This window comes from Prionailurus viverrinus, chromosome E1, assembly GCF_022837055.1.
Source record: "Prionailurus viverrinus isolate Anna chromosome E1, UM_Priviv_1.0, whole genome shotgun sequence".
NCBI classification, from domain to species: domain Eukaryota; kingdom Metazoa; phylum Chordata; class Mammalia; order Carnivora; family Felidae; genus Prionailurus; species Prionailurus viverrinus.
The window spans coordinates 1,502,504-1,527,059 of record NC_062574.1 but is presented as its reverse complement, the minus strand read 5'-3'; the positions used below and the strand labels follow the sequence as shown (position 1 = coordinate 1,527,059).

The 24,556-nt window shown below is 44.9% G+C and overlaps 1 protein-coding gene across 4 annotated transcripts in view; it reads left to right on the top strand.

Moving 5' to 3' along the window:
- RABEP1 (rabaptin, RAB GTPase binding effector protein 1) overlaps nucleotides 1–24,556 on the top strand; it is a 102,634-nt gene that overhangs the window by 51,219 nt on the left and 26,859 nt on the right. For 2 of the 4 annotated variants that reach the window (XM_047832215.1, XM_047832214.1), the window contains 4 exons: nucleotides 12,307–12,510; nucleotides 14,492–14,652; nucleotides 19,299–19,418; nucleotides 24,247–24,382. In XM_047832215.1, the coding sequence (XP_047688171.1) occupies nucleotides 12,307–12,510; nucleotides 14,492–14,652; nucleotides 19,299–19,418; nucleotides 24,247–24,382 (621 nt within the window). Of the gene's footprint in view, nucleotides 1–6,878; nucleotides 7,194–12,306; nucleotides 12,511–12,543; nucleotides 13,002–14,491; nucleotides 14,653–19,298; nucleotides 19,419–24,246; nucleotides 24,383–24,556 lie in introns of those variants that run through there. The other 2 variants (XM_047832216.1, XM_047832217.1) reach the window with 2 other exon arrangements.

Here is a 24,556-nt window from a genome sequence, read left to right as displayed (position 1 = left end):
AGGATAGGGCCAAGAGGATGGTGCCCTACTGTACTGAACCCCCCCCCCCCCCCCCCCCCCCGCCGATTTGTAGGAAATACGATGAACAGAGGAGCATAGTTCAACTACGTCGTAGGTATGCAGTTAGTGGTACCCAGACTGGGAGAGGCTCCGAGGCCCACCTGGTTTACTCTGTAAATAATTGCAAGGAAGAGAGAGATGCAAGGGAAACCCATCGACCAGAAGAGACTTAAAATGCACATTAACTAACCAGCGTATGGATCTCATTTGGATTTTGACTCAAAGGCCTGAACTACTGAAAAAAACTTTGTAGACAACCGGACTTTCAACACTGACTGGATGTTTATTTGGGCATCGTCAAATTTTTTTCAGCTGTGAAGATGATCCTTACAAAGTGAAGTTAGCCAGCCAAAGACAAATGATGTGTGATTCCACTTACATGAGGTATCTAGAATAGTTAAGCTTCTAGAAACAAAGTAGAATGTGATTGCCAAGGGCTTGGAGGAGGGGGAGTTTTTCATGGGTGTACTTTCTGTTGTTTAAGGTGAAGAGTTGTGGAGATTCGTTGTACAGCAGTGTGAATAACTTTCTATACACTTAGAAGTGGTTAAGGTAGTAAATTTTATGTGTTTCAATTTTTTTTAATGTTTATTTTTGAGAGAGCACGCGAGTGGGCACATGTGCGAACTGGGGCAAGGCAGAGAGAGAGGGAGACAGAGGATCCGAAGCAGGCTCCGTGCTGTCAATGTAAGAGCCTGACATGGGGCTCGAGCTCACGAACCATGAGATGATGGCATGAGCCGAAATCAAGAGTCTGACACTTAACCGACTGAGCCCCCCAGGTGCCCTGATTTTATGTCTGTGTGTTTTTTCAAAGGTCCTTTTAGCGGTACGTGCTCAAGTATTTATGCTAAATGATAAGTTTGAGAGCTCCACTTCTTGTATGTTAACACGAACCACAGACCCTTTCCCCAGCAAAACTGGTGAAAATTATTGTTTATAAAAAACAACCATTTAAAGTCTCTAGAGGTGGAGGGGTGCCAGGCTGGCTCATCTGGAAGAGCACACAACTCTTAGATCTCGGGGTTGCGAGTGTGAGCCCCACGTGGGGGGTGGAGATTACTTAAGTAAGTAAAACTTTTAAAAAGTTTCTAGAAGTGGTTCTACAGCAAAAGAAACATTTCTTCAAGAAAACCCACTGAGTCTTGCTGAAAAGAGTCTGTGGCATTCGATCCACGAGCCACTGCTTTCCCTCCCCGCCCAGGCTGGTATCATGGAAACTGCACCCCAGGCACGTGATGCTGAGAACACAGGTCTCGCTCTCCTCCCGGCTCACAGTTGAGGACTGGAACCCCCCTCCCCGTCCCACCCAGCTACCTGTTGTAGAGGCGAGGATGCAGGGGAGTGTGGCTGAGAGCTCGCCCAGCCTCCGCTCTAGGGTAGAAGCCCCTCCTTGGCTGTGGGGGGCTGGGTGGAGGTTCCGTGATGGGAGACAGGGGCGACCACTGGATCCCCGCCACCCCGTGTCCTAAAGCGGGTTTGTCGCTTAGAACAGTCCAGCAAGTAAGTGCAGTTTGGGGGATGTGGTCAGGGAAAGAGACAGTGGCAGGGGAGCCCTGCAAAGACCGCGGTCATTCCAGAGTGATTCCTCACGGGCCCAAGGCCTACCTCCAGAGGAGGAACGGTGGAGGCTTCACGCTGTGCGAGTCAGGGAAGAGAGCCCAGCTTTTACTAAAATCCGGTCAGCTACCGAGTGGCAGATGAAAAGAAGCTGGTGAGAGAGTGGGTTAGAGTTGCTGCAGTATATTGTCCAAAAATCAAAAAAAGTCACTTTCAACGACAAAAAAATCGGGACATGAGAAACCGGCAGGTGTGATCCGTGCAGAGGAAAACACGCAGTGGCTGTTGCGTGACTAGGTACAGATACGATGAAGACTTCAGGGTAGCCACACGCGTGTTTAAAGAGAACAGTGCTTAGTGAAGTGAAGTGTGTGACAGTGTTTCATCAAATAGAGAATGCCAGTAAAGAAATGGTAACAACCAAGTGGAAATTCTGAAGTTGAAAAGTATAGTAACTAAAAGAAACGACTAAAATGAAAAACTTACTGCAGGAGCTCAGCAGTAGATTCGAACTGGCAGAAAAAAAGAATGAATAAACTTGAAGATAGGTCCCTGAAGATTATCCAGTTTGGAGAACAGAAAGAAAATAGAGAAGTGAACAGAGCCTAACAGAAACGTGGGACATCATTAAGTTTGCCAACAGATGGGTCACGGGAGGGCCAGAAGTAGAGATGAGCGGGAAAGAGAAATATTTGAAGAGAGAGAACGGCTGAAAAGTTCCCACGTTTGATGACAAATGGTAGTCTCCATGCCTAAGGAGCTCCTGGAACTCAAAGTAGGCTACAGGATACATGTGAGGATATCCACACACAGCCACAGACACATCGTAGTAAAGATGTTGAAATGCGGAGAGCAGGAGAAAATCCTAAAAGGACCCAGAGAAAGGCAACTTGTCATCAACAGGAGCGCTTCAGTGACACAAACTGACGACTTCTCATCAGAAACCACGGAGGCCAGAAGGCAGTGGGATGACATTTTACATGCTCAAAGGAAAAAAAAAAACTTGACCAAGAATCCTATATCCAGCAAAAGTATCTTTCAAAGAAGATGGTGAAATAAAGACATTATCTCAGAGAGACAAAAACTGAGTATTTTTTTCTAGAAGACTGTTTTATGAGAAATACTTAAAGGAAAGCAAGTGATTACAGACAGTAATTTGAATTTACGTGGGGAAAAAAATAAAGTCCTTTGTAAGGATAATTGTGTAATTACAACAGAATGTAAGTATTACTTAATGGATTTTGGAAAGCAGTTATATAAGCCAATATGTGTATTACTGTTTTATTGGCCCTGTAACATGGGAATGTAGTATGTTTGCCAACGTCAGCACAGAGGAATTGAGTGGAAGAAAATCTACATCGGACCAAGGAAGTGACACCAGATGGTAATTGTAATCCTAAGGACCAAGTGAAGAGAGCCAAGCTGTCAATACACATGTGGTCTCCTTTCTTCTCATAACTTCTTTAAAAAGAAAATTATGTGAAGCAATAGTTATAGCAACGTATCATTGTGTTTGTAGCGCATCTAGATGACAGCATATTAATAACCGCATAGATATGGGATAAGAGAGCCATCGAGGAGTAACATTTCTATATTTCTTTGGTATTAAAGTTGTATAAGTTTGGCGTCGGAAAAGAAGTAAAGCTATATTCTGCTGTCAGATGATTTTTAAATAGAAAATTGAAGGGAATCCACTGAAAAACGATTGGAACTATCGTATGAGGTAAACAGTGTCGTAGGATACAAAAGAATACGAAAACCAATCGTATTTCTTTTTCCTAAGTATTTAAATTCCGGTTAGTTAACATACAGCGTAACATTAGTTTCAGATATACAGTATTGTGTGCGGCAGTTCCGTGCATCACCCAGTGCTCATCACAAGCGCACCCCTTAATCCCCGTCACCTGTTTCACTCATACCCGCTCACCCCCCCCCCCCCCCCCCCCCCCGGGATCATCAGTTCTCTATAGGTGAGTCTCTTTCTTTGTTTGCCTTTTTTACCCCCTTTGCTCTTTTGTTTCTTAAATTCCACTTAGAAGTGAGATAATGTATTTGTCTTTCTCTGACTTATTTCACTTAGCATGATACTCTCTAGCTCCATGCTGTCTTTGCAAATGAAATGGCAAGATTTCATTCTTTTGATGCCTGAGTAATGTTCCAGTGTGTGTGTGTGTGTGTGTGTGTGTGTGTGTGTGTGTGTGTGTGTACACAGCACATCTTCTTTACCCATTAATCAGTCGATGGACACATGGGCTGTTCCCATGACCTGGCTACTGTGGATGCTGCTGCTGTAGACATCAGTGTGCATGTATCCCTTGGAATTAGTATTTTTGTATCATTTGGGTAAATACCTGGTGGTAGTGCAATTGCTGGATTGTAGTTCTATTTTCTTTTTAAAAATCTGTGATGTTTTTTATCTATTTTTTTGAGAGAACATGAATGGGGAGGGGCAGAGAGATACACAGAATGCAAACCAGGCTCCAGGCTCTGAGCTGTCAGCACAGAGCCCAGCGTGGGGCTCGAACCCACGAACCGCGAGATGATGACCCGAGGCAAAGTCAGACGCGTAACCAACTGAGACACCCAGGCGTCCCAGGGTAGTTCTATGTTTAACTTTTCCCGAGTGGCTGTACCAGTTTGCATTCCCACCAACAGTGCAAGAGGATTCCTCTTTCTCCACATCCTTGCCAATACCTGTTGTTGTGTTTTTTATTTTGGTCGTTCTGACAGGTGTGAAGTGATACGTCTCATTGTAGTTTTGTTTTAGATTTCCCTGATGATCAGTGGATGTCGAGCATCTTTTCATAGGTGTATTGGCCATCTGGATGTCTTTGGAAAAATGTCTAGTCCTGTCTTCTGCCCATTTAAAAAAAAATTTTTTTTTACGTTTATTTTTGAGAGACAGAGACAGAGCACAAGTGGGGGAAGGGCAGAGAGAGAAGGAGATACAGAATCTGAAGGAGGCTCCAGGCTCTGAGCTGTCAGCATGAGATCCCGACGTGGGGCTCGAACTCACAAACTGTGAGATCATGACCTGAGCCGAAGTTCTATGTTTAACCAACTGAGCCACCCAGGTGCCCCTCTTCTGCCCATTTTTTAATTGGATAATTTGTGTTTTGGGTGTTGAATTTTATAAGTTCTTTATGTATTTTGGATATTAACCCTTTATCAGATATGTCATTTACAAATACCTTCTCCCATTCTGTTGGTTTTCTTTTAAATTTTATAGATCCTTTTCTCTGTGCAGAAGCTTTATTTTATTTTATTTTATTTTTTTCATTTCCATTTGGTTCTTTATTTTAATTAAAAATTTTTAAATTTACATTCAAGTTAGCATCTAGTACAACAGTGATTTCAGGGGTAGATTCCCTAATGCCCCTCTCCCATTTAGCCCATCCCTCCTCCCACAACCCCTCCAGTAACCCTCTGTTTGTGCTTCATATTTAAGAGTCTCTTATGTTTTGTCCCCCCCCCCGTTTTTACACTATTTTTTCTGTGCAGAAGCCTTTTATCTTGATGAAGTTCAGTAGTTTATTTTTGTTTTCTTTCTCTTACCTCAGGAAACATGTCTAGAAAGAAGTTGATGTGGCCAACGTCAAAGAAATTACTGTCTGTGCTCTCCTCTAGTATTTTTATGGTTTCAGGTCTCACATTTAGGTCTTTGATCCATGTTGAATTTATTTTTGTGTGTAAGAAAGTGCTTGTAAGAAAGCAGTCCAGTTTCATTCTTTTGCATGTCGCTGTTCAGTTTTCCCAACACCATTTGTTGAAGAGACGTTTTCTTTTTCCTCTTGGATATTCTTTCTTGCTTTGTCAAAGAGTAATTGACCGCGGTTAAAACCACTTACTTGTACCTTTGCAATGAAGAATCTGAAAATGGAAGTAAGGAAACAATTCATTTACAGCAGCATCAAAATTAATGATATATTTGGAAGAAATTTAACAAGTGTAAAGCTTGTACTTTGAAAACTTTAAAAATGGTGTCAACCATTTGAAATGATCTAAATAATTGAAAAATATCCTATGTTCATATGTCAGAAGACTTAATACTGACAGTATTCTCCTGATTGACCTACACATTTAATGCAGTGTCTTTATCTTGGTTGCGTAGTTTGTAGAAGTGGACAAGATGATCCTAAATTTTATATGAAATGTTAGGGATCCAGAATAGCCAAAGCCTTCTTGGAAAACAAGCACAAAGTTGGAGGACTCACATACCCTGATCTCAGAACTTACTACAAAGCAACAGTAATCAAGACAGGCGGTGCTGGCATAATTCTAGTAGTTTCATGGGATGGAGTCGAGAATCCCGAAACAAGCCTCAGATATATATGCGATCAAGTGATTTTCTACAAGATGCCAAAAACAGTTCTGAGAAAGAACCATCTTTTCAATTAATTGCACTGAGACATCTGGATATCCACATGTAAAAGAATGATATTGGACTCTAACATCTATAAAAATTCACTTGGACTGTGTCAAGATATACTATAAAACTCTTAGAAGAAAACATAGGGATGGGGCACCTGGGTGGCCCAGTTGATTAGGCATCTGGCTCTTGATTGCAGCTCAGGTCATGATCTCATGGTTCGTGAGATCGAGCCCCAAGTTGGGTTATGTGCTGACACTGCAGAACTTGCTTGAGATTCTCGCTCTGCCTCTCTTTCTGCCCCTCCCGTGCTCTCTCTCTCAAACATTTTTAAAAAAGAAGAAAACATAAGGATAAATCTTTGCAACTTTGGAATTAGGCAGTAATATCTTAGATAGGACATTACGAGCAGAAGCAACCAATGAAGTAGATTGGACTTCATCAGATTTCAAAAGCTTTCGTGCTTCCAGAGACACTGTCACAAAAATAAAAAGCCCACTGAATGGGAGGAATTTTTGCAAATGGCATATCAGATAAGGGACTTTTATCTATATGTATCAAGAACCCTTATAACTCCATGATGCAAAGACAGTGAAAAATGGTCAACAGATCTGAATAGACATTTTTCCAAAGAAGATACTCAAATGGCCAGAAAGCACATGATAAGATGTTCAATGGTGTTAGGTATCAGAGAAACACAAATCAAAATTATAACGAGATGCCACTTGACACCCACTAGGAGGCCTTTATCACAAAGTCAGTTGATAACAGGTATTGGCAAGGACACGGAGAAGTAAGCACCCTCGTGCACTCCTGGCAGGAGTGTTAAATGTCCAGGGGCTTGGAACATAGTCTTTCAGTTCTTCAAATGGTTAATCATAGAATTACTGTTTGACCCAGAATTTCACTCTTCGGTATATACACAAGAGAATGATAAAGCACGTGCTGTGTACATCTGCATATAAATAGCCACGGCAGTATTATTCCTAATTGCCAAAAAGTGGGGAACAACCCAAATGTCAGCTGATGAATGAATATTTTCATTTCTCCATGAAAATACATTGAATACTGGCACTCATTATAACATGGATGAACTTTCAAAGCTTTGTGCTAAGAGACAGTCCAGTCAAAGGATCACTCATCGTATGATGACAGTTGTACGAAATGTCCGGGGTAGCATGTGATCGATAGGAATAGAAAGCAGGTGAGTGGTTCCCCGATACTGGTGGCCCCGGGGAGTCGGGGGGAGGGGGTGATCAAGAGCACTGGCTTTCTTTCTGGGAGGATCAGAATGTTCCGAAATTGGTTGTGGTGATGATTGTGTGAGTTTGTGAACATAGTAAAGCAGTGAGCTGTCACTCCGCGTGTGTTATGGTGGCTGACATCTGAGACACCCCACCAAATGCTGCTGCTGATGTAGGGCAGTTGGAACTCTCACTCATTGCTAGAGGGCATACAAAATGGTGCAGTCGCTTCGGAAGGTACTTTGGCCGTTTTTTACGGAACCGAACATACTTTTAGCTAACGGGGTTCACCGGTTTTTCTCCTCGGTACATCCCCGATTGAAAACCCGGGTTCACGTGAGAACCTGCACGTCGACGTGTGCAGCAACCTGATTAATAATTGCCAGAACTTGGGAGCCGAGCAGGTAAACTGGTACGCCCAGGTGGTGGAATGTTATTCGGCTACCCCGAAAAGACGATGGGTGTATGGTTCCGTGTGACATCCCGGACGAGGCAAAGAGTGGACGCAGTGGTGGCTGCCAGGGTCAGGAGGGAAGGAGGAACGGACAGGCAGAGGGGGTGTCGAGGCAGCAGAACCGTCGTGTGCGCCCACAGGGCCGGATACAGCGTCCTGATGGAGACCGCGGGCTTTGATAACAGCGTGTCCCCGTGGGCTCTGCGGTTACAAGTCGGGCGCCCTGCTGCGGTGAGGGGAGCTCGCGTGCGGAGGGGGGACTGGGAACTCTACTTTCTGCTCAGTTTTGCTGTGAACCTAACTTGCTCTAAAAAATACAGTTTATTAGTTTAAAAAAATGTCTGAGACTTGTCTCAGGACAGTGTGTTGGAAGTGGATGGAGGGACGAGATTGCCCGCGGGTTTATGAGTGTTGGAGCTGGGCGGCGGGTGTGTGAGGCTTGTGATAATAACTTACGTCTGGTAGGGGAAGTGTCCCCACTTCATTCAAAACTATTACAGTGGGGTTTTTTAACATTCTTTTTTTTTTGTTCAACGTTTGTTTATTTTCGAGATAGAGCACGAGCGGGGGGAGGGGCAGAGAGGGGGACACGGAATCCGAAGCAGGCTCCAGGCTCTGAGCTGTCAGCACAGAGCCCGACGCGGGGCTGCATCCCACAGACCACGAGATCGTGACCTGAGCTCAAGTTGAACACTTAACCAACTGAGCCACTCAGCCTCCCTTACAGTGGTTTTTTTTTTCAATTAAAAAAATTTTTTTAATGTTTCAAGAGAGAATATGTGCGTGAGTGTGGGAGGCACAGAGGATCTGATGTGGGCTCTGCACTGACAGCAGAGAGCCCGACACAGGGTTCGAACCCACAAACTGTGAGATCATGACCTGAGCAGAAGTGGGACACTTAACCGACTGAGCCACCCAGGCACCACCTACAGTGCTTTTATTAAGCTGTTTATTACGGGAAACTTTACAATGTGTACGAGAGTAGACACAATAGTATGAATACTGCTGTGTTTAGACAGCATGGTATTGGCATGAGAATAGGGCATTTTTATAGACGTTCTCAATGTATGGAAATTTGATATATGACAGAGCATTATAAATTTGGGAAGAGCCCAGAACAGTGGGCATAGAACGACGGGAACATGCGAGCAGAACGGGTAGATGCCTACCCCGCACCTGAGTGTCCGCGGCCGTAACAGCTGCTACGCCACACTGCCACATGGCGGTGAATGATCGAAGCGGTCACGTGTGTGAACAATCTCAAGGACGAAACAACGTTAAGGGATCGAGGTAATTAAAGAGGAATACGACTCTATGAGAGCACTGGGGTTTGAAAACCTGTAGCGGAGCAAGGGTGTAAAATATGCATGGTAATGATTCCTCCGCATGCCTGATAGTTGTTACTTCTGAGGGAAGTAGGGTGTTTGTAATGTTTTACTTTTTTTTTTTTATTTTTTAGTTTTTAGTTTTTTGAGACAGGAACAGAGCATGAGCGGGGGAGGGGCAGACAGAGAGGGAGACACAGAATCCGAAGCAGGCTCCAGGCTCCGAGCTGTCAGCACAGAGCCCGACGCGGGGCTCGAACCCACGGACCGTGAGATCGTGACCTGAGCCGAAGCCGGACGCTCAACCGACTGAGCCCCCCAGGCGCCCCTGTAATGTTTTACTTCTTGAAGTTGAAAAGAGGTTGAAACACATGTAGCAGTAATATTAACAATTGATGAAGCCTGGACGCCTGGCCAGCTCAGGCCATGGAGCGTGAGACTCTTGTTCTCAGGGTTGTGAGTTCAAGTCCCATGTTGGGTACAGATCTTACTTAAAAATAAAATCTAGAAAAAAAAAAAAAGATGAAGCTAGGTAATAGGTGTCCATTATGTCATTCTCTGTATTTGTCTCTGTGTTTGAGATGTTCTATAAAGTGTCAGTATATCCAAGTGAAGTGTCTTGTTTGGATCCTAATTCATACAGACTTCGAAAAGACGTTTTTGTGGCAACTGGAGTGGTTTTACTACAGACGAGGTATTAGATTATATCAAACAATTGTTAACTTTGTGAGGTGTGACAGTGACACCGTGTTTGTGTAAGAAAATATTCTTGTTTTTAGAGAGGCATGTATAGTGTGTTAGGTGATGTAATATTGTTTCTGGGACTCATTTTTAAAATACTTCAAAGAAAAAGGGTAGTTGAAATAAGCGTGGCAAAGTCTTGGTAATTGACGAATCTTGGTGATAGGCGTGTGAAAAATTGTACTGTATTCTCACCTTCCGAGTGTGTTTGGAAATCTTTATAATTACATCTACAAAGCCAGAATGGGTAATAACTGTTCTTTATTATTATTTTTAAAAATTTTAATGTTTATTTATTTATGAGAGAGAGAGCATGAGCAGGGGAGGGGCAGAGAGAGAGAGGGAGACACAGAATCAGAAGTGGGGTCCGGGCTCTGAGCTGTCGGCACAGAGCCTGATGCGGGGCTTGAACTCACGGACCACGGGACTGTGACCTGAGCCCAAGTCGGATGCTTAATCGACTGAGCCACCCAGGCAGCCCAGTAACTATTCTTTAATAATAACTTGTGCCACTGGCAGATAGATTTGAAATGTTTTGGTACAGAAAGTGTAGGTTTTTCTAACTTTTAACTTCTGTTTGTTTTCTCACTTAAAGGTTGTGTGTGTGTATACGTGTGTGTGCGCGTGTGTGTGTGTGGGGGGGGTGTGTGTGTATGTAATACATAGCATATAATATAGACTTAGGTAAATGCGTAAAGTCAGTCAGGGGCAACATTTGGCCGAATCTTCCTTCAGGCTCTCTCTGCTGCTTTTAACTCTGTGGAAACATGCCACAGATTAGTGTTTAGGTTTGGTATTTGCAGTTTTTGTGTTCGTAGTGATCACGCAACAGTGTATGCAGCTCTGGGTGATTTCCAAGAAACAAAACATCAGGGAGAATCAGCGGAGGAGGGGAGAGCACATGGACTTGAGCCTTGACAGAACTGTGGTTCTCAGAAACGAACAGAGTATTCCGAGATCATGGTTTTTGTTTTATTTCACATTTTACGAAAACGTTTTTATATCCAGAACACCCCTTTTGTGGCTTTGTGTGTTTTGTCTCTAGATCATGCCCACACACCTACCACTGTGTCCCAGGGGTCTGGCTTGCCTTCTGGATACTTCAGATAATTACTTTCTGTAATTAATGTTCTTGTAAGTTTTCTGTGGCTGGTGTTTCGGGATATTTTAATAGTGACAAGCAGCGGAAAACTGAGGCTGAGCGAATAAAGGTTTCTTAAGCGGCTTCAGTTACGATCAGCGTGTCTGGTGTTTCCCCCGTTACTTGGACTACCAAGCTGTTAATTCCTGTGTGTGTTTGATAGTGAAAGTGCCTTAGTTTTATCTATCTGACTTTTTAAGCACTTAGACAGTCAGGCAGAGAAGCGTTGCTGCTGCTGATATGGCTTGAGGGCTGTGTGATTCCTTAGATCCCATGGCCGCTGGTAATCGAGTTAGAGCCTAAGTCAGATTGTTTTGCTGGCTGCCCCCTCAGTTACCGTGTTCTCTAAAGGAAATCGATGACTTTGCATAAAGGTGAAGGGTTCTTCTGCATAAATGTCTCCTAACTTCTGTATGGCAAAAGATATGGAAAAGTTAAGAGACCGAGAGCAGCAAGGCTGGAAAAGCTTGGGGGGAAGGGGACTGCTACTGTCTGTAGACTACCCTTCCCAATCAGAGGAAAGACTGTTCGTGAGCACAGGGAAAGGGTATCACCAGGGAAGAAACACAGACATCAATCAATGCAATAAAGATACTCAGCCTCACTACTGGTAGAGAAATACAGATGGCAGCTGTCACCGTTTTCGTCCCCATGGCGTTGGCAGCATCGGGGACAGTGGGAGATAGTGACTGTTGGTAAGTGTGTAGGGAGCAGACACGGCCCTGAACACTGGCGGGGGCCGGGGGGGGGGGGGTCGCCTCGTCTGAAGGGCCATTCGGCCAAACCCCGGGCTCACGTAGGCTTACGTCTGTAGTTGGCTCACCATGTCAGCTCGATATTGAGGAGGTGGCAAAGGGATGAGGAGAAAGTTAATCTTGACTTTTAAAAATCCTTGATCTTGATCTTGTAGCTTGCGGTGTGGTCCGGCTTTCTTTTCTCCCGTGTTAACCGTTTCTCAGATGTTCACCTCGTGCAAGTATTGTACTCCCAAGCATTTTCAGTAAATTGTTTATCACTAAGACAGCCTTCTAAGATGGGTGTTTTTATCCCCATCTTGTAGATGTGGAAACTGAGGCCAGAGAGGTTAAATAAGTTGATTAGCCAGTGAGTGAAAGAGTCTAAATTTAGCTCTAAAACTATGGCCTTCATCACTGGCTGGTTGGATAATGAGTAAGGAATGGATTTGTGATGCCCTGCACACCCACCCTGAGTCTTATCTTTATTAAAATAATTGGTTTTCTAAGTTAACTAACATTGAATTTAATGTTCAACTCCTTCGTTAGACTGTTAGCATTATAAAGGGGACGCTGTATTTGTTCCTTCGGCTGTCAGCCTGCCGAGTGCGAGTGCGGCCCCTTCCCTAACCGGAGGCCTCCCCTCCCCTCCTCTCCCCTCCTCTCCCCTCCCCGCAGAGGACCTGAAGAGGCAGAATGCGGTGCTGCAGGCCGCGCAGGATGACCTGGGGCAGCTTCGGACGCAGCTGTGGGAAGCCCAGGCGGAGGTGGAGAACATCAAGGCCATCGCCACGGTCTCGGAGAACACCAAGCAGGAGGCCATCGACGAGGTGAAAAGACAGTGGAGGGAGGAGGTGGCTTCGCTCCAGGCCGTCATGAAAGGTAAGGAGGGAGCCCTCCGTCCGCTTTGTCGTTTCCCGGCGACACCGATGCCGGTGACGGACCATTTTCGGAGCGTCTCACACCGGATCCTGAGTGATGTTTGTGGCCTCGCGTGTTCCCGCGGGCGCCAGTGGTGCTGTGAACGGGTCTGTCCTCTGGGTGTTCTGGAGGAGCCGGCCCCTCCTGACGCGGGATGAAGCTGCGTGGGTGCGGGCAGTGCGCGGAGCTGGAGAACCTCCCACGGGAGGCCTCCGGGCCCTGCTTCCACTCGCTGGTCCCAGCGGATTTGCGCCCACCCGCTCCGTGCGGCCAGTTCCACGTCTTCAGGGGGAGCCTGGGTTTTGCTGGGCCTCTTCGCTGCGGTCTCTGTGGCCGAGTGGCACGGGCTCTGGAGGCTTCGTGGGCCGTGACCCTCGGACCAAAGGAAGAGTAGCCGTCTCCCGTCCGTCTGCTGCCCACACTAGTGCTCGGTCACAGCCTGCGTTTCTCAGGTGACAGTGACCTGAAGCAAGTTGCCCCTGAATCTTCGGGTTCCTGAAGTCAGTCCAGTTACTGTCGTAGGTGTGGACTAGGGACGACCCTCTCCTCTTGTCTGCGCTCGGGTCCTGTTGCCCTCCGTGCTCCCTGACAGCCAGCATGGTGGCTGTCACCCGGGGACTGGCCCCCAAATAGGAGTCCAGTTCTTGCACGGAAGCAGCAGCCCAGGGGTGGGGATCCCACGGGGTCACCAGTGTCCTGGGCTCCTTCGGTCCTCCTCCATCCGTAGCGTATGGTTTTCAGCTCCGTCCTCCTCCTGGCTGAACATGAGCTGCTCCTCCTTCAGCCCCCTCACATTTGCTGAGGTGTGTGCTTACCCACAGCTACAAAGGCAACTGGAAAATCTCATTTGTAAAGTGCACCACTGACTTCCTAAACGAAATCGGGGTTCTGTTGTTAAGGAAGAAAGAGCGGGGCACCTGGTGGGTCAGTCGGTTAAGCGTCCGACTTGCAGTCCGTGAGTTTGAGCCCCGCGTCGGGCTCTGTGCTGACAGCTCGGAGCCTGGAGCCTACTTCGGATTTTGTCTCCCTCTCTCTCAGCACCTCCCCTGCTCACGCTCTGTCTCTCTCTCTCTCTTAAAAAATAAACATTAAAAAACGTATACAAAAAAAAGGACGAAGGAGCAGTGGAAGTTAACAGACATACGTGTTTATCCCATGATGTGTTAAGATTATATTAAAGATAAGGTCATTTAACAAAGACCTTATAGAATCTGTCTCAATTTAGAATCTGAGTTACAGTAAAATATTCCCGAAGCGCATCCCTTCTCTCTCACGTTCAAGTAGTTGGGTGGGGCTGACAGTCCCATTTGTCTCAGGAGCCGTAGCGTCGTGTGTGGGAGCAGCGGTCTGGCTTGAGGTCGGCCCCCGGGTCCGAGCCAGCCCTGTGGCTCTGGTTGTGGAATGTTCACCAGCCAGAGTGTTTGGCCTTCCCTAAGCTTTCTTCGTCCACGAGGGAACGAACGGCACAGGCCCGTCGTGAAGAGCAGGCATGGGTCACAGCCCTCACGACACTTGTGCGCGTAATAAGAACCAGAAATCTTGCTTGAGTTTTAGTTGGTTTTGTTTTGTTTTTATTATTTTTAATTTTTTTTTTTAACGTTTATTTATTTTTGAGACAGAGAGAGACAGGGCATGAACGGGGGAGGGTCATAGAGAGAGGGAGACACAGAATCTGAAACAGACTCCAGGCTCTGAGCCGTCAGCACAGAGCCTGACGTGGGGCTTGAACTCACGGACCGCGAGATCACGACCTGAGCCGAAGTCAGATGCTTAACTGACTGAGCCACCCAGGCGCCCCAGTTTTGTTTTGTTTTTAAAGTGAATTCGACGATTTCCAGAATCCAGGCATACGCTCTTTATGTAACTCCTTTTAAAATTTCAGTGTGCCAGAACATTCTTCCTCAGAGCGCTCAGACCTGCGATCTTTGGTGATATTTTGTAGAGACGGTCCGCGACTACGAGCACCAGTTTCACCTGCGGCTGGAGCAGGAGCGAAGCCAGTGGGCACAGTACCGGGAGTCCGCGGAGAGGGAGATAGCGGATTTAAGGAGAAGGCTGTCGGAAGGTCAAGAGGAGGAGAATCTAGAAAACGAAATGAAGAAGGTATGAGGAACGTATTCACCTGTAGGAATATTCGAATTCGAATGCAGGATGCCTCCACCCGCATTTCTGTGGCCATAGGCGGACTTTCCTGGTTTCTGTTTGGGGGATTGTTTGGACACACACGTAAATGTAGCGCTGGGTAGCCTGACTCCCTGACCCCAGACGTGTGCGTGGCTGACCTCCCTGCCCCTTCTTCACATCCCGAAACAAACGTCTCCACTGCAGGAGGCCTGTCCTGACCACCCCACTCAGCACGACAGCCTGCCCTCCTCCCCCCTGCACCTGCCACCGCTCCGCCCATCGCCATATCCTGTGGTGCTTTGTCCTTCCCTACAGCACACACAGAGTTCACCTGTTGATCATGCCTTCCCTTCCTTGCCAGAACGTGAGCTCCGTGAGCCAGGACCCTCGTTTGTTTGCGTGTCCTGCGTGCCCACGGTAGTGTCTAGCACACAGGGGCTCATAAATATTTATCGAAGGAGCGTGGCCGCCAGGTGAGTGTGTCTAAGCCGGACCTTCAGGACACATGTTGATTTTCCGTCTCTCTCAGTATCCCTGGGTTCCCGTGAGACAAATGTACCGCATATTATGCTGGGACATAGCAAGATGCCTGAACATAGGGCGGTGGAGAAGGTGGAGTATTGTTTCATGAAGAAAATAGTGAAAGCTCTTTGGCCAGTTTAATTATATAAACTTGTAGCCTACTGATGTGTGTACATACTTCTATTTTAAATCACACATTATATATACAATTATAACTAGATTTTGACTTTATCTTTCATTCGTATTAATCATCATCTTTGGTTCCCAACCCTCGGTCCACAGAGGACTATTTTTGTGTATTTAGAAGGTGATTTAGTTTTCATAATAACCTAAAAATCATCTGAGAACCCAATACCCAAAAAAGAAGCTTTAAACACGAAGAACCGTCTCTTCCACTCCATTTTATTCCAGGAGAAGACTGTAATTCAGCATCTTTTTTTTTTTTTTTTTTTAATTTTTTTTTCAACGTTTATTTATTTTTGGGACAGAGAGAGACAGAGCATGAATGGGGGAGGGGCAGAGAGAGAGGGAGACACAGAATCAGAAACAGGCTCCAGGCTCTGAGCCATCAGCCCAGAGCCTGACGCGGGGCTCGAACTCACAGACCGCGAGATCGTGACCTGGCTAAAGTCGGACGCTTAACCAACTGCGCCACCCAGGCGCCCCAGTAATTCAGCATCTTCACGAGGATCCGACATCTTCCTCACCACTAGAGTCACTTAGCCATCTAACAGAGTTGTCCACAGTCCCCTCCCTCAGGTTGTTGGAGATAGTTCCTGTTCGATGCTGTCGTTGGGGATTCCGGTCCAGGCCGTAACAGGAGATCCTTGTTTCCAGTTGTTCATGATTTTTCACAACGTGCCACTTCCTGTTGCTTTTAAAATTTATTTTTTTTTTTCAACGTTTATTTATTTTTGGGACAGAGAGAGATAGAGCATGAACGGGGGAGGGGCAGAGAGAGAGGGAGACACAGAATTGGAAACAGGCTCCAGGCTCTGAGCCATCAGCCCAGAGCCCGACGCGGGGCTCGAACTCACGGACCACAAGATCGTGACCTGGCTGAAGTCGGACGCTTAACCGACTGCGCCACCCAGGCGCCCCTAAATTTATTTTTATTTTTAAAATAAACTTGGCGCACCTGGGTGGCTCAGTCAGTTTAGTGTCCGACTCTTGGTTTTGGCTCAGGTCACGATTTCACGGTTCATGGGATTGAGCCCCTTGTCGGGCTCTGTGCTGACAGCGTGGAGCCTGCTTGGGATTCTCTCTCTCCCTCTCTGCCCCTCTTCTGCTTGGGCATGTATGTGCGTGTTCTCTCTCAAAATAAGTAAACATTAAAAAAAAAACTAAACTAAAGTTTATTTTTTAGAACAGTTTTTGATTTACGGAGTCAGATTGCGTAGATAGTACAGAGTTCCCGTGTGGTCCACGTCTAGTTTTCCCAGTTACTAGTATCTCACGTTGGTGTGGTACGTCGTCACGACTAGTAAACCAGGATTGAGTATGATGAGTTGACGTCCGTTCATTGTATTCAGATTTCATTAGTTTTTACCTGATGCCCTGGCTCACTATTTTTAAGATCTCACGCAGGCACCACATTGCACGATGCCACGTGTCTCTTTAGGCTCCTCTTGGCCCAGATTTTCCTTGTTGTTGTTTTAAAGAATAAATCTAATGAGGTGACAATAAAATGCAACACCCAGGCATAAAAACAATCCTAAGGAAATTCATAGAAGGCAAGTAAGTTCCCTATCTCATTGTTTATCAAAAATGAAAATGTAAATACCGTAATTGCTACAGAACTGTTTCCCTGGACGATGAAACACACGAGGATGCTGGCTGTTACAGCGTCTGTTCAATAGGACACCGGAGGTATGGCCTTGGCAGTAAAGCAATAGGAGAGAAATAAGTCATAGGATCAACTTTTAATCCATAAAGTCTTTGTATGCGGATGGCACTTTGTTGTTGTTGTTCTGCTTGTTTTTATTTTGCTTCCGGTACAGTTGGCGTATGTGTCGTATCAGTTGCAGGTGTCTGGGACGGCGAGTCAACACTTCCATATGTCACCCGGTGCTCATCATGACAGATGCACTCCTGAATAAATTTTCCTTGGTTTTTTTTGTTTGCTTTTTGTTTTCGTATTTTTCTTTCTCGAGAGAGCGCGTGTGCAGGTGCGTGTGGGGGGGGGGCAGACAGGGAGAGAGAGAATCTTAAGCAGGCTCCGTCCGTGCCCGTGTGGAGCCCGAGGTAGGGCTCAATTCCATGACCGTGAGATCATGACCTGAGCTGAAATCAAGAGTCAGGTGTTCAACCGACTGAGCCTCCCAGGCGCCCCAAAGTTTCCGTGTTTTTAATGACCTGTCATTTAAAAAAAAAAAATCATCTTTATAAGTTTTGTTTATAATGATATGCAACATTTAGTTGTGGGGTCATCGTTGCATCATTAAATAATTCAGTCTATGTTAAATTCTCTGCTTCTTCCCTCCTTTTTTTCCCCCTGCTGTTTTTTATCAGCACAGCAGATCTGTTAACCTAGACAGAAGATAATTTAAGCTCACATGCCTTTTCCAAACAGTACTTAGTTAAAAATAAAATAAATGAGTCAGTGACTTTTTAAGGACTGGAAAACAAAGTGAATCCCTCTTTTCTGAGAGAGACGTGTCTTGGGGAAAAGCCCCACTCATATTTGGGCATAAATGATGTTTTCCCTATCATGAACAATTGAGGATCAACTTGAGCTCTTTAAGTTTAGGGAATAAGGTTAAATTTCATGTTCACTAGAAGGGAAAAAGCTACCTTTTTTAGTCTGCCTTTGTGTATATATACACACAGGTGTGCACATACATACATATACACCTGTATACACACACACACGCATATGCACACACCACACACACATACGTGTGCACGCACAAACACGTACCTATACACACGTGTATACACACAACACCTACATGCATATGCACGCATACATACACAATATACACATATGTGACGTATACAATATATGTATAATAAAAGTTTCTCACCAGTTTACTAATTTATGGATGTTATTTTTTTTTAATCCATGTTTTTGAGAATGAAGGACAGAAAACAATATGATAGTCCTTCTTTGGGTTTGTTTCATTTAGGTATCAAACGTAAAATAATATTTAAAGTATTCTTTTAAAATAACTAAGATGGGGGCGCCTGTGTGGCTCAGCAGGTTAAACATCCTACTTCGGCTCAGGTCATGATCTCACAGCCTGTGAGTTCGAGCCCTGTGTCGGGCTCTGTGCTGACAGCTCGGAGCCTGGAGCCTGGAGCCTGCTTCTGATTCTGTGTCTCCCTCTCTCTCTCTGCCCCTCCCCCATTCATGCTCTGTCTCTCAAAAAATGAATAAATGTTAAAAAAAATGTTTATTAAAAAAATTTTTTTTTAACGTTTATTTATTTTTGAGACAGCATGAACGGGGGAGGGGCAGAGAGAGGGAGACACAGAATCGGAAGCAGGCTCCAGGCTCTGAGCCATCAGCCCACAGCCTGACGCGGGACTTGAACTCACGGACCGCGAGATCGTGACCTGAGCCGAAGTCGGAGGCTTAACCGACTGAGCCACCCAGGCACCCCCACCAAAAAAATGTTTTTTTTAATGAAATAACTAAGATGAAAGCTTTTTAATAGCAACATAATTTTGTAACATTTTAGAAAGTATGTGCTGTTTTTTATGTTTATGAACTAATCAGTACTTTCATCCAACCATTTCCAAAGAAAGTATGATGTCCTGAATTTAGTAACTGGAGTTGTAAAAATTAAAGTGTTATGTGTATTTCCTTTTATATATAGGGTATGTTCGAATTTAATGAATTGATTTAAAAAGTCAGGAGTGTCATAGTGAATCCGTTTTCCTACCTACTCCCATTTCTAAGTGGGACACTGGGAAAATTGGGATGATGGCTTGGCCTTCACGGTCGTACGGCACCGGAAAGCACACGTGGTTCAGTTCGACGATCACTCGTACGGTGCCTGGTGGGCTTACTTGTGTTCAGTCTAACGATGTGTGAGTCAGAGTTTCTCAGAAGAGCAACGAGCCAGTAAGTTGTAGCATTTAATTCTTTTTAACCGTAGGCCCAAGAGGATGCTGAGAAACTTCGATCTGTTGTGATGCCCATGGAGAAGGAGATTGCGGCTCTGAAAGAGAAGCTGACGGAGGCTGAAGACAAGGTTAAAGAGCTGGAGGCCTCAAAGGTTGTGAGATGTTGTAGCCCGTTCTTGTACCCAATGCCCTGACCTGATGCCATGAGCACAGCTGGTCATGGAGGGGCAGACCCTGGCATTCAGACTGTGAATCCGAAGAATCTTGGTTTCTTTAAAATACAAAAAAAAAAAAAAAAAAAAAAAAAAGAAAAGAAAAAAAAGAAAAAGCTTGGAGATGATTTTGTCTGTATGGATAGTTTAAATAATCACCATAGTGGTGCTCCATTTTGTTTTGCTTTGGTACTAAGTTAGTGTTCATTTTCTTGTCAGAATGAGACCTGATCTCATCCGTTTTCTTGTTGAGGAAAATGAATGGGTCCAAGCTGACTTCATTCCCTGAAGCTGGCCCCAGAATTCATGTCTGAGAGATGATGTGGTTAGAGCGTGGCTGGGTTTGCTGGCCATGAAGACACGGCAGAGGGAATGTCGATCATTTTAACAATTAATTGAAAATAGGAAAGAAAAAATAATTTAAAAAAGGCAGTAAACAAAAGCACAGCACAGGAGTGTGGACAGGGGAATGTGTCCGTGACCCTAATAAATGTGAACTGATAATCACCTACTGAAAGAGATGGGATTTTGAAAAACGTAAATTTATATTGATTATAATAGATACACCTAAAATAAAATTATAAGACTGAAAATAATGGGATATTTAAAGATATGTCATATAAATTCTAACCAAAGGAAAGTTGATATAACAGCTGTGATATGAAACATTTAGGATGTAATAGAAAAAAGAATAGAGAGACCCCATCTAATAATCCATCAGTAGGATAGGACAGTCGTGATTGAATGTTTCTTACACACCTTGAAATATGTGAACTACAAGGGACAATTAAGGGGAAACTAACTTTCACAGTTATAGTAGGAGCTTGGAACTGATTTATAGCAAGTGATCAGGTGGGCAGAAAAAAATATTAGTAGGGATATGGGGGCTTTGAATAACCAGATTAATAATTGAGATGTAACAGACACGCAGAATTCTGTAGCCAGGAAAGGGGGACTGTATCTCCTGTAGTCGTAGAGTATAGGCGTTAGGAGCTCAGCATTTATTAGCAGGGGGAACCTTTGGGAAATTAAGCTTACTGTTTGGTTTTCTCAACTATAAAATGGAGATACCTCTACTGTGTGCCTTGTAAGGCTATTAATAGGATTCTATAGAACACTTAGGACAGTGTGTGAGACAAAGTATTGTTAGTTTCAGGTACATGATATTTCTCACAATGACACGAAGCGTCAACACATTTTGAAGGATTGTTATGCAGACTGAAATCTCTGTAATTAAATTATTTACAGTAAAACGGCAGCTAAAATAAAATCTCTGGAAATGGAAAAAAATCATGGAAAAAGGAATTCTAAGATATTTAGAGTGATTTGAATATCTTACTCAAGAATCTAAAAAAAAAAAAACAATAGTACAGTGTGAACACTAGGAAATCTATAATATTCGTAAGAGCAGAAATGAGTGAAACAGAAAAGCAGAAGAGAACTTGAGAATGTCAGCATAATGGGAAAAATGGGAAAGCTGGTAAGACAGACAGACCTCCAATAGGACTCATCAAGAAAAAAAACCATTAGAAATCAGAACGGGGACATAACCACAAATCAGTAGAGACTTGAAAACAAAACATACTCAGAACAGTGTCATACCGACAAATAGGAAATGAAGGAAATTTGGTTAAATGAAAACTTTTTTTTAAGTTTATTTTGAGAGCAAGAGAGTGGGGGAGAGGCAGAGGGAGGGAGGAGGGAGGGAGGAAGGAGGGAGGGAGGGAGGGAGAATCCCATGCAGGGTCTGTGCTGGCAGCACAGAGCCTGGCGTGTGGCCCGAACTCAACGAACTGTGAGATCATGACCAGAGCTGAAACCAAGAGTCAGACGGTTAACCAACTGAGCCACCCAGGTGCCCCGAAAGTAGTAACTGTTAAAGAAAGTGAATTTATAGTCAGATTTAGGGTCAAATCTTCCTTTCTCCTGTTTCCTCTCTGAAAGACGTTCGGATTTTGCAGGCAAGTTTTTCCAAACCTGGAAAGAGATGATCCTTATATTTTACAAAGTGTGTTAGAGAACAGGAGGAAAGCTCTCCTGCTGATTTTGTGAGACCTTCATGATTTCATTACAAGCACACAGAAGAGTGGTGGGAAGGAAAGGCATTCTAGATCTATCTCACTTAACGCAGAAACAAAAATTCTCAACAGTGTAGTTAAAAAAAAAAAGAAAAACATCTTAACCAAATAGGATATATTCCCAGGAATTTAGGGAGGGTGTATCACCGGAAAACCCACTACTGTTACGCATCACATGGAAAGATTGTAGGAGAAGGGCAGTGTGTTCCTCTTGGCTTCGGAAAGGCATCTGATAAACTTAAACATCCAGTGACTTGATGAGAACTGTTTATCAAACCATCAGCAAACATTATCATTAATGAGGAGTGTTCAGCAGCCTTACCATTCATGACAGGAACCACGTGAGCAGACCCGTAGTCCGTGATTCTGTGCGGATTGTTTTTGTGGCCCTGGATGACACAGCAAGACGAGACGGAGAGATGGGCTTAAGAACCGAATGAAAACAACAAAATGGATTTGGTGGTTTATGTAGAAAACCAGGACGACGTACAAACACACTGTCAGACCTGACCACAGTTCAAGAACGTTGTCCCAACAAAAGCAACAGACGGAAGTGACCGCGTTTGTGTACTCCAGTAATCTGTCCAACGGGGGGAAGATCCCATTCACGGTAGCAAAAGCAAAACAAAACAAAAACGCCAAAAAGGCCTAACTGTGTGTTACCCGAGAATATATCTAAACAAAAACGGGTAAGATCTCTACGGAATACATTATAATGAAGGTCTGAATACGTGCGTTCCGGAATGAAAAGATAACGTATTATAAGGCAGGTAGTATATCCCCAAATTCACCTATAAACTCAGAATTCCACCCAGATTCCAATAGGGTTCAGTAAGGAACACGGTAAGTGGATCCCAGAATTCACACGGAGAAGTGGGGGATCAGAGGTGTACCCAGGACAGTTTGGAGGAAGGCAGGGTGGAGACACTTGCCCGGACATGGGACAGCGACCCGGTGTGAACGTGACAGGGGAGTTGTGTCCCACCCTCAGCAGGTTGTGAGTCCGCCACACAAATTGGTCATGTTTACGCACTACTGGAACGGGCGAGAAACTCTTGCGGTTTCAGCTGCCATTGTCCGGTTGGAGCCCCAGTTGACAAATACGGGGTCCTTGGGGTCGTCCTTGCTTCCCTTCCTTCTGTCACACGCCGATGCTGGTACCATAGGTGTCCCTAGAGGTAGCTTTCCTGACCCCACCCTCCAGCTCTCACCTAGATTTTTGTGGGTGTCTGTGTGTTTTTTGGCTTTGTTACGTGTCAGGGCAAGTGGAATTCAAGGGCATTCACATACTGTGGCACCACTTTCCCAGGGTTCTGCTTAGTAGCTTTCAGACGTTAGAGATTCATTCATCACAAATCGAGTCAGGCATTTGCGCGAAGAAGTAGTAGCAGGTCGAATTAGTGATTGATACCGCTGTGTGTCTGCACACCGACTCTTCCTTATCTCCGGCTGGAGTCCCGCCCTCTCCAGTGACAGGGACACGCCTCCCAGCAGTCAGTGCTTTGTCACACCTGCTTCATGTCTCCGGTCGTCTGACCACATCCAGGGAAGCGTCGGGTGGCTGCTTCAACAATCATTTTAGCCTGTGACCAGTACTAACGTGTGGTCGAGTTCACCGGAAACTTGACCGCCAGCATTTTCAAGTTTGAAGAAGTAGGAAGAAGAGAAGCTTGGAAGTGGCCTTGAAAGTGAAGTTGGACGTAACCACGGAAAAAGCTGACACGAGTAGCCAGAACTTAGGATGGGCAGTTTATAAGACAGTCCAAGTGATTCTGTGATCACTCTCTGGGGCAAGACTGCATTTCACTTTGGTCATAACTGTTTCACACATGAGACTGTCTTGGTAATACTTGAGTATTACAGTTAATCGTTAAGCAGGAATAAGACATGTTTTAAAAGATGTGATCTTAGGGGCACCCGGGTGTCCCAGTTGGTTAAGCATCCTGACTCTTGATTTCAGCTCAGGACATGATCTCACAGTTTCGTGAGTTCGAGCCCCACGTTGGGCTCTGTGCTGACGGTGCAGAGCCTGCCTGGATTCTCTGTCTCCGTCTCCCTCTCTCTGCCCCTCCCTGACTCGTGCTCTCTCTCACTCTCTCAAAATAAATAAGTAAACTTTAAAAGATGTGATTTTAAAACATACCCCACACTTGCCTCCAAGTTTGTGTTTATTACAGCATGAGACTATTTTTTCCACTATGACTTCCTCTTTTTTCCTTCCGATGTGTGTGCCTGTTCGAAATGTGTCCTTTTTATAAGTTTAAGGCATTTGGGATCACCTCACCAGAAATCAAAGAAAAGCAAATTTACAAGAGTGTGGTACCATTTTTATCTTTAGAAATTAACTGCTGTTTTGAAAAGAACCCGCAACAACTCCGTGTGACTGAGAGTATGGCAAAATGAGCACGTGTGCGTGTTGCTCTGGGAGTACACCCTGGAGCTGCCTTTTTGGAAAGCGAGGCACAGGAGTGTCCCATATGGTGTCACTCTGGGATACAGTTATGAAGAAGACTGTGTGTGTGTGTGTGTGTGTGCTCTAATTAAAAATTGTTTAACTTTTTCAATTTATGTAAATACAAACTCAAGTTATTTTCAAGGCACGTTCCGATATACATACATACACATCACCGATAGGTCTCAAGTAGAAACTATTGTAGGTTTTACTTTAATAGCATCGCATTCTGTTTCAGGTTAAGGAGCTGAATCACTATCTGGAAGCTGAGAAATCCTGCAGGACTGATCTGGAGATGTACGTAGCCGTCCTGAACACTCAGAAGTCCGTTCTACAGGAAGATGCCGAGAAACTTCGGAAGGAATTGCACGAAGGTAAATACGTATCCTCTGTAGTTTTAGTCTCGGTCTCTGAGAAAACCAGAACAAATCCGAGAGGCCGCACGTGAGGGATTCACCGTAAGCCCTGCAGTCGGTTGGAGTGTTGTCCTGGGAGCCGTGAGGCCTAAAGACTCGCGGCTGTAATGGAACAGCTTCACAAGGCGCGAG